Source organism: Triticum urartu, chromosome 1A (genome assembly GCF_056163025.1).
Source record: "Triticum urartu cultivar PI428250 chromosome 1A, HENAU_Tu73, whole genome shotgun sequence".
Taxonomy (NCBI): Eukaryota; Viridiplantae; Streptophyta; class Magnoliopsida; order Poales; family Poaceae; genus Triticum; species Triticum urartu.
The window spans coordinates 10,179,976-10,190,164 of record NC_141873.1 but is presented as its reverse complement, the minus strand read 5'-3'; the positions used below and the strand labels follow the sequence as shown (position 1 = coordinate 10,190,164).

General features: G+C 44.8%; 1 protein-coding gene and 1 long non-coding RNA gene across 3 annotated transcripts; both read left to right on the top strand.

Annotated features, from left to right (window-relative positions):
• Positions 1–1,321: 1,321 nt before the first annotated feature.
• On the top strand, positions 1,322–3,944 carry LOC125515357 (uncharacterized). Of its 2 annotated transcripts, XR_007287082.2 has the most exons (3): positions 1,322–1,704; positions 1,876–2,018; positions 3,635–3,944. It is a non-coding gene; the product is annotated as an uncharacterized LOC125515357 (long non-coding RNA). The 2 variants fall into 2 exon arrangements; XR_007287192.2 differs by having other exon boundaries at positions 1,322–2,018.
• A 150-nt stretch (positions 3,945–4,094) lies between these two features.
• Positions 4,095–9,598, top strand: LOC147988278 (uncharacterized). The gene is made up of 4 exons (XM_087534454.1): positions 4,095–5,115; positions 6,383–8,052; positions 9,127–9,225; positions 9,464–9,598. Exons 1-4 carry the CDS (start codon positions 4,095–4,097, stop codon positions 9,596–9,598), a joined length of 2,925 nt encoding a protein of 974 aa, XP_087390580.1.
• The last annotated feature ends 591 nt before the right edge of the window (positions 9,599–10,189 follow it).

The window sequence follows — 10,189 nt, the reverse complement described above, 5'->3', positions numbered from 1 at the left end:
CGGCCTATGTTGCCACACCCACTTACCATGAATAAATAACTTATGACACGCAACAACAACCGCTAATGTCCATAGCCATGGCGTGTTCATCTGCGTGCGACTGGACATGCCCACGTACAGGAGGTGTCGAGCAATGAAAATAAATGTTTGTCACACCATCAAAGAGGACGCTTGTTGCTTCCAGATCCTATGGACACGCCACTGTGTGTTTTCATCGTTGCCGCCAAAACAGTCTATCGCCACGGCAACATTAAGCTCTATGGACGGGAGTTCCTATATCATCCCTTCTGTCTTTGGCAGCAAGGCCGCCGCGGCAAAACCTGCAACGACCGCGGCGGAAAGAAGAGGTCGAAGGTAAGCTTCTGACTAGGGTTTGGGGATGAGGGGCTCCGAAGTTGCATGCACACCGTTTGCATTTCCAATCTAAGCGGTAAACCAGTCCAAATAATTAAATGTCGTTTGATCAACTATGTATCTAGCTGACACACTAGGACGAATCTTTGGATTTGAACTTTGTACTATAGGAGTACTGGGAGTTTACTCGTTTTCTAGATGGAAAACCTAGGCTGCAGCTCTTCGCGAGATATATTGCTGAAAAATGGTTATTTTTGTTTTTTATTTCTAACTCATTCTTTTAAACAGTACAAAAGCGATCATATACACGCGCATACACTCATCCTTATGAACGCACACACGCACACCCTACCCCTATGAACACCTCCGAAAGACTAAGGCGGCATATTATCTTAAAATTTATGAGTCACCATAGGAACCTCGTCATCGACGGGAACGTCTCCTGCCACCGAATGCACAGTCCCTCTAACCATCCAACCGCAGGTTGGTTCGCTTTCTAACTCATATTTATGAGATAATAAAATATGGATAGTTTAGAAATTTCTAGAAACACCTTTCTATTAATTACCCTAAAACATCTTATATTTGCTTACAGAGGGAGTAGATGTAAAGATAAGAATGGGCGTCTAATGCATTTTAGTCTTTGCGAATGCTACATTATCATGTGGGCAAAGTAATATCATGTACATATTATATGACAAGGAAAAAAACCGGTAATATATTTCCTCAAAACACAGTTGACCTTTGTGATCTCTAAGGGTTGATACATGTACAAGGTATTGTTCAGCCTCACATGCGTAGTCTATCCTAAACGAAATGACAGCTAAAGAAATGAAACTAAAAATGATACGGAACAGATCATCACAAACAAAAAAGAAACAAGTGGGTATGGAACGAATATGCTAGCTAGTCCTCGAGCACTACAAATAGTTCCGTAGTCAATTTACGTACACACCTCCTAGCTACCCTCTTCTTCTTCTCCGAGTCAAAACCCCAGCTAGCAATGGCCAGCCCTAGCCTTGTAGTCCTGTCCATGATCTTGGCCTTGCATTCCATTCTATCCATGGCATGTGCATCCCTTTCCTCTGTTCTTCAATGCGAGTCCGAGGTAAACTTGCACCTGTACTTGCACCAAATCGCATTTGGACAAGGCACAAACCAGGTAGCAATTGTTCTGTCCAGCCAACCAGCCGTGTTTGGTCTAACTACTGTTATCGACTGGACTGTGATTGATGGACCAAACCCCAATTCCACCATTGTTGCCCGCACGAAGGGCATGCAAGTGCAGGCTGATGTAGCCGGTCCAGGCTGGTTCAACTACTTCAGCATGGTATTCGAGAAAAACTCCAGGTCACTTATACATATTTTAGACTACGGTTTTCGTTTTCTCAGTTATATAGCATGCTCAATTAGATACTGAAGATTGACCACTTTCATGTGATACTGATATATATTACCATGCAAAACGATATCTGGTTCAATGGATCATCATTCGTGGCGATGGGGATTAACGCCAAGTAGGTCAAGGCCAGATGGCAATTATCAGTGGCACTGGAGAGTTTTCTATGGCGCGTGGGATCATCAAGTACAAAGCGCTCGACAACCCCCCTCTGAATCAAACTATTAAAGAGCTTAATATCCATGCATTCTATGTCAAACCTTCTGTAAGTACATATATATGTTCAACTACTTAATTCGTACTAGTAAGCTTGCACCTGCAATGCACCATCACATTGTAGAAAATTGTTTTTCTCGTTCATCTAGTCATGACATATGCGGAAATAAAAAACATCACATACATATAAATTTCTAGATGTTTTAACTGAACAATTACAGAGATAATATTTCTCAGTAAGATTCCTGAACCTCTATAGTCGCAAATTGCTTTCTCATTCATCTTGTTATGACATATGAGGTAACAATTATTACAGAATAACTTTCCCCTGCCTCTTCAAGACACCACAACCACCAGACCATGCTCATACAGGGGAAATTGTCAAAACTCACAGTTTGATCATCATAATCAGTATAACAGCAGTGTGGCACAACAAAAAGATAAGAAGGCTTTAAGCACCGGCCCATGCATAACAACCAACAATCAATTTAAACTTCAGTTGAGTTACGTCCTTATCAATATTCCCATTGTTTTTATGTATTCACATATGCAGCAACGTCAGGGAGATTTCGAATCAGCGCCATGCTCTAGTATAGAAACAAAGAAATTGAGCAACCTAGCAGGAACAGAAACCGACCAGATCACGAAAAAAGCAAGCTTCACACCATAAGAACTGAGCGTGTCTAGTGAAACCTGCATTACAAAACGTAAAACAACAAGTTTGGGATTAAACAAAGGGAGATAAAAGGAGAGTCAACAAGAACTGGATGAACGAATGAAAGAAATACAAGTGTTTCAGCACATCAACAAGTTCGGCCTACAAATTGACAAATCACTTAACTATCACTGAAACAAAGAATCTGGATTTCTTAAAAAAGAATGTTTGTGAGGAACAGAATGGGCAGTAAGACATGTGGATGCTATGAGCAATCAAGTAAATCATGACCATAGCTGAGAAATTAGGGGAATAACTTTGCATTCATTGACTTCTTTCCATGCACAAGTAACCAAAAGGTATAACTGGTTGTTCTTACATGTGACGCTGTCAATGCCGAATAATGCGACAGGAAAACTATTTTTATACATGAACTGATGCAGATAACTTCTAAGAAATAAAGTCAAACTGAACCAAGTCTATAAACAATAAGGATTGGAGATCATAAACTATCCCATCAAAAAATGCTAGTTATTGATAGAAGGATGGTGAAAAAAATGGGCAGCCACTCAATATCAATTCTCTCTTTCAAAGGTTTGCATCCTAGATAAACAAAAGTAGAAACACAACATGCTAAAATAGGTGGGAAATCTACCCATGCAAGCAAGCTATATACATTTAGAATTAGTAGCCTAAGCATGATTTTTATGTAACCATGTATAGTAATAGCAAGAAGGTGCCATAAGATTTATAAACACCAAGGAAATTAAGCAAATCAATTAGGTGAATCCCATCATGTCAACACATATTATATCATGTACTTCACTTGAGATAATAGCTAAGTTCAATGGGGGAAATTAAAACTGCACACACAACTCAAAATCCAATACGCTACAAATTTTGAAGATTATAACAGTAGAATGATTTCTGCATCTGGACATAACAAAGTGAGTTTATGGGGGAAAAGACCTGGTGTTCTTTTACATTAATGAATTTTCACCGCTTGGCAGATAACGCAGAGTTATCTGGTCCCCGTTATTGAAGATCATAAGTCAAAATCAAGCGTAGACCATGTCAAACGTGATGATTCAGCCCAGTTGATGCAGGCGTGCACAAGGCGGGTACATGAAGGAGAATCTACATAGCCGGAGGAGTAGTTAGTTAGCTGAAAATCTTTTGTATCTCTATCTTCTCTTATCTCTAGTTTTCTTCCTTCACAAGATGTAATCTATCTCAACAACCTGTACGCGTTTATGGGCTCGCAACCCCTCTATATAACACGCAACATGTCGGCCAGGAAGGCTAAGACGTTTACCGCAAGTCGCACATGGTATACAGAGCAATCTTCTTCCAATAAACCCTAGCTATCCCATCTCCGTGCGCAGCCATGTCTTCCTCCACCTCCTCCTCCTCCCAGTCGTCGCTCAGCGGTGGAGTAACGGAGAAACTCTCCCGCACCAACTACATCCTATGGCGGACACAGATCATGCCGCAACTGCGGGGCGCGGCGTCTTCCACTACGTCGACGGCACGTCCACCGAGCCGGCCAAAACCCACATCACCAAAGATGCTGCTGGGAAGGAAACCGAGGGGCCAAATCCTCTTCATCCAATTTGGGTGAGGGAGGACCAGCAGGTCCTAGGATACCTGCTGCAAAACCTCTCAAAAGAAGTACTCGTCACGGTGACCCTGATCACCACGGCGAGGGAACTCTGGGTGGCGCTGGCGAGCATGTTCTCGTCGCAGTCATGCAGCCGCGTCAACAACATCCGTACAGCGCTGATCAACGCCCAGAAGGGCAACCAATCGGTGGCCACCTACTTCGCCGCCATGAGGGGCCTCGCCGATGAGCTCGCCGCAGCGGGCAAACCCATCCAGGACGATGAGCTCATGTCCTACATCATCCACGGGCTGGACCAAGACTACCAGCCGCTTGTCTCTGCACTGGATGCACGCGTCACCCCGATAACCCTTGATGAACTCTTTGCTATGCTCAGTAACTTTGATCAACGCATGGCGCAGTACCAAGGCTCCGGTGGTGGCTTCAAGTCGTCAGCCAACTCTGCATACAGAGGCCGCGGCGGTGGCTCTCGCTCACGCTCATCTCCCCGTGGCAAAGGGAGGTTCAGCTCCGGTGGTGGCGGCTACTCCAACAACTCGCGCGGCGGCGGCCGCTCGGGAAACTCCAAAGGGCGTCACGGTGGTGGCAGTGGTGGTTCCAACAGATCCCGCCCGGACTTGCCCCGCTGTCAAATCTGTGGCAAGCCAGGACATACGGCGAAGGATTGTTGGTACCGCTATGAAGAAGATGATGGTGACTCCTCGCAAGATGAAGAGAAAGTTGCCGCTGCGGCCGATGGCTCCTATGGAGTTGACACAAACTGGTATGTTGACAGCGGCGCCACCAACCACATCACCAACGAGCTCGAGAAAGTCACCATGAAGGAGAAATATCGTGGCAAGGATCAAATTCACACGGCCACTGGTGAAGGTATGGGCATACGTCACATTGGCCATTCAATTTTTAATACCCCTAGTCGTAAAATTCATCTCAAAAGAATCTTGCATGTTCCTAGTGGTCATAAAAATCTTCTCTCCGTTCATAGAATTGCCATTGACAATCATGTTTTTCTCGAGTTTCATCCCTATTTCTTATTGATCAAGGATCAGGCAACGAGGAAAATTCTCTATCGAGGTAGATGTGCTCGAGGGCTCTACCCGTTGATTCCGGAGTTTAGAAGATTCAATAAACAAGCTTGTGGTGCTATCAAGCTTCCGTCCACACGATGGCACGATCGTCTAGGACATGCCTCTTTCTCTTTGGTTGAAAAATTACTTAGGAAAAATAAGCTCCCGTTTGTTGGTGAGCGAAACATTGAAACTATTTGTACCCTATATCTACTAGTGTCTCCACCAAACCGCTGCAATTGATCTTTTCTGATGTGTGGGGGCCTGCCCCCTCCTCTGTTGGTAGACACACGTATTATGTGAGTTTCATCGATGACTTTAGCAATTTTTCATGGATCTATCTCCTCAAGAGAAGATCAGATGTGTTCCAAGTTTTTCACAACTTTCAAACACTTGTTGAAAGAAAGTTTGACAGTAAGATTCTTGCTGTCCAGCCTGATTGGGGAGGGGAATACGAAAAACTAAATTCCTTCTTCCAAAGCATAGGCATATCTCACCATGTATCATGCCCCCACGCTCACCAAAAAATGGGTCGGCCGAACGCAAGCATAGGCACATTGTCAAGGTTGACTTGGCCCTCCTAGCTGGAGCATCCATGCCCCTCAAGTTCTGGGATGAGGCTTTTCTGACAGTTGTTCACATTATCAACATGTTACCTAGTCGTGTTATCAACAATGAAACACCTATGGAACGTCTCCTCCACACAAAACCAGATTACACCTCTCTCCGTGTCTTTGGCTGTGCTTGTTGGCCCAATCTTTGGCCTTACAACAAACGCAAGTTTATGTTTAGATCAAAACAGTGTGCTTTTCTTGGTTATAGTGCCCAACACAAAGGTGTCAAGTGTCTCGACATCTCCACGGGTCGAGTTTACATCTCTCGCGATGTTGTCTTTGATGAGACCAAATTTCCCTTTGCGGACCTCCACCCCAATGCCGGCGCACTCCTCCGCAAAGAACTTTTGCTACTTCCCTCTCATCTTTCTGCCTATGATCAAGGGGGTATTACAAATTGTGATGATCATATGACTAACCCTACTAATGATCTTCATGAGCTCTGTGATGATGCAGAAAACAGTGATGCAAAAACTACAGCAAATGGTGAAGAAAATGGACCAACAGGTCCTTATTTCATGTCTCCCAGTCCAGGGGACAGATCCTCCTCGGGATCGGAAGAAGCGCTGCAGCCGCGCAGTCGATCTTCCCCGGGATCCGCGCCTGGCAGCGAATCTGCCGCGCCAGTCCTGACAGACGACACAGGCGGGCGTGCAGGCGAGCCCGCGTCAGCCACGCGGCAGAGCCCAGCGGGCCGCACCACCTCCTCTTGCGCGCCCGAACCATCGCCCGACAGGTGGCAGGCCGCCTCTGGTCTGGGCCGGGCCCAGCAAAATGGCCAACTACGCATCTACAAGCGGCGCGTCACGACTGGCTCGGCGGATGCGGGGACAGATCCTGTTGGCGCGGGGTCCAGGCGCCAATCATTGGGCCATGATGATACGCCCCGGCCCAGATCCTCTGTGGCCAAATCATCGCTTGCTCCGCGCGCCACGGCCACAGAAAATCCTGCCTCGGCGTCGACTGCTCACGCTGTGGATCCTGGAGCCCTGCACGGATCTTCATCGGGATCGGGACAGGATCGGCCTGATCCAGACCCTGGATCCTTTGTGCCGGAGTATTCTGCAGAGGCTCCTGTTGCCAATCCGCGCCGAACACGACTTCAACAAGGGGTAATTAAACCTATTGACTATAAGCATGTTACAAAATATGGATTAGTATGTTCAACAGGTGAACCAGGAGAACCCAATACTCTTGAAGATGCTTTGGGAGATGCACGTTGGAGAAAAGCAATGAATGATGAAATCATGGCACTTAAGAAAAACAGAACATGGCATTTGGTTCCTTCACAACGAGGTAATAATCTTATTGACTGTAAGTGGGTCTTTAGGATAAAAAGGAAAGTTGATGGAACCATTGATCGTTATAAAGCCAGACTCGTTCCAAAGGGCTTTAAACAACGGTATGGTATTGACTATGAGGACACGTTTAGTCCAGTTGTGAAAGCTGCTACTATTCGACTTGTTTTATCTATTGCCGTGTCCAGGGGATGGAGTTTACGTCAGCTAGATGTTCAGAACGCGTTCCTCCATGGTGTTGTGGAAGAAGAGGTTTACATGAAACAACCACCTGGGTTTGTAAATGCACATGCACCACTTCATGTGTGCAAGCTTGACAAGGCGTTGTATGGATTGAAACAGGCCCCAAGAGCATGGTATTCCCGTCTCAGTAAAAAAATGCAAGCACTTGGATTTGTTCCCTCAAAGTCTGACACCTCTTTATTTATCTATAACAAGTCAAGTATATCAATATTTGTTCTTATATATGTTGATGATATAATTGTGACAAGTTCATCTGATGAAGCAATAACAACACTGTTGAAGGACTTAAGTGCAGAATTTGCTCTCAAAGATCTAGGTGATCTACATTATTTTCTTGGTATTGAGGTCAAGCAACACAAGGATGGTCTTCATCTCTCTCAAAAAAAGTATGCAACAGACTTAGTAAAAAAGGCTGGTTTACAAAGCTGTAAGCCTGCACCTACTCCTTTATCCAGTACTGAAAAATTGTCTCTTACTGAAGGAGAGCTTCTAAGTCCAGAAAATGGTACAAAATACAGAAGTCTTGTAGGTGCACTTCAGTACTTAACATTGACCAGACCAGACATTTCCTTTGCTGTCAACAAAGTATGCCAGTTTCTTCATGCACCTACCACTGTTCACATGACTGCTGCAAACGTATAGTAAGATATGTGAAAAATACATTAAGCATTGGTCTAAATTTCAGCAAGTCATCATCGACACTTATCAGTGCCTTCTCTGACTCAGACTGGGCTGGATGTCTAGATGACAGATGCTCAACTGGTGGCTTTGCAGTGTTCTTTGGACGTAACTTAATATCTTGGAGTGCAAGGAAGCAAGCTACAGTTTCAAGGTCTAGTACAGAAGCAGAATACAAAGCGTTGGCCAATGCAACTGCAGAGATCATATGGGTGCATTCAATCTTAAAGGAACTAGGTATGAGAAGCACTAGAGCTCCATGTTTATGGTGTGACAATCTAGGTGCTACCTATTTATCAGCAAATCCAGTCTTTCATGCCAGAACTAAACACATTGAAATAGATTTTCACTTTGTTCGAGAAAGAGTTACGAATAGACTCTTGGACATTCGGTTTATTCACTCTAAAGACCAGGTTGCTGATGGTTTCACCAAGGCTGTACCCACAAGAAGGTTTGAAGACTTCAAACATAATCTCAACTTGATGAAGTTATGATTAAGGGAGGGTGTCAAACGTGATGATTCAGCCCAGTTGATGCAGGCGTGCACAAGGCGTGTACATGAAGGAGAATCTACATAGCCGGAGGAGTAGTTAGTTAGCTGAAAATCTTTTGTATCTCTATCTCCTCTTATCTCTAGTTTTCTTCCTTCACAAGATGTAATCTATCTCAACAACCTGTGTGCGTTTATGGGCTCGCAACCCCTCTATATAACACGCAACACGTCGGCCAGGAAGGCTAAGACGTTTACCGCAAGTCGCACAGACCATGCACATGTAGAGGAGGAAACCATACTGCCTCAGCCTAGGTGGAACTGCCCTTGGTTCCACTTCCTGTTGAGACAAGCAATTCCATTTTTCGCAGCTTAACCGCTTGGAACAAGTAAAATATTCAGATATAAATATTGAGGGATTCTTCATCTACAATGGGTATGCACTTCAATCTAATTCCTAAATATGTATTGTATTTCTGTTTTTACGTCAGGTTTATTTGGAGCAGCTCCAAATTTTGAGAACTAAGATACCACTTGACCGTAACATAGGTTACACAATTAGTGTGACGTACATAAAAACAAAACAGAATGTAAGTATGAACATGAAGGAGGACGGATGGAACGATATGCCTCGTCGTGGACCCTGATGATTGACAGAAACGTTCATTCGAGTCCCGCCGCCGTCCATGCAAGGTGTCCAGAAAGGTGCCTTCGCAAGCTGGCCTGTGGGTGTCACGGCATTGTCCATCCACGAGGTTAACGGAAAATTAGTTGAAAACATGTATGTTGACAAAAAAGTAATTGATTTCACTCTTTCCAAACCTGTAGATGATCCCACCCCCGTACTGTACCTCTTCTTCTGAATCTGTCAAAAAAATTAGAATTACTCTCACACGTTGTAGCTATGCTGGGTATGACAAACCTGTAGATGATCCCGCCCTCGTACTGTACCTCGTCTTCTGAATCTGTCAAAAATGTCATTGCCGGAATTGCTACAGTAGCCGCAAATATGAAGAAGTTCAGAGAGAGACAGAGAAAGAAGACAGTGGTTTTGTGCCGCACTAAAAAGCTGCAACGTTTTCTGTTATTACTCTCTGCTATATCTCTTGTTACAGCAGTTGACTACTAGCTAGCTACCTCCCGATCCGCCGGCTATGATCCGATTCTGCCGCGTCATCCCACGGCCTCGTCTCACAGCTTTTGCGGATCGGGAGAACAGGTAAAACGCGGGATCATGTGCAGAGTGCAGCACGCCCGTCCTAGCTACTTGCACGCGCCACATGCGGCCATACATTATTAATAGAAAACAAAACTAATCATCGTGACAACAGAGATTACAGGAAGCTAACATTTCACCCCCTTAATCTCTTTGTCCATTCCCAATCCTAGCTACTCCCAAACGCTGCCATAGCTCGATGAACTGCACCCTGCCCAACGCCTTCGTCAGAAGATCAGCTAGTTGGTCCTTGGTGCCCACATGATCAATTTGCACTTTTCCGGCTTCCATGCAGTCACGGACATAGTGAAACTTGATGTCAATGTGTTTGCTGCGGT

What these genes read in the sequence shown, in the direction of transcription:
- LOC147988278 (XM_087534454.1), top strand. Translation starts at nt 4,095, where the DNA reads ATGGCGGACACAGATCATGCCGCAACTGCGGGGCGCGGCGTCTTCCAC. An exon ending in TTTCCTTTGCTGTCAACAAA is followed by an intron (nt 8,053 to 9,126) that starts GTATGCCAGTTT and finishes TTTTTACGTCAG; the next exon opens with GTTTATTTGGAGCAGCTCCA. An exon ending in ACATAAAAACAAAACAGAAT is followed by an intron (nt 9,226 to 9,463) that starts GTAAGTATGAAC and finishes CCAAACCTGTAG; the next exon opens with ATGATCCCACCCCCGTACTG.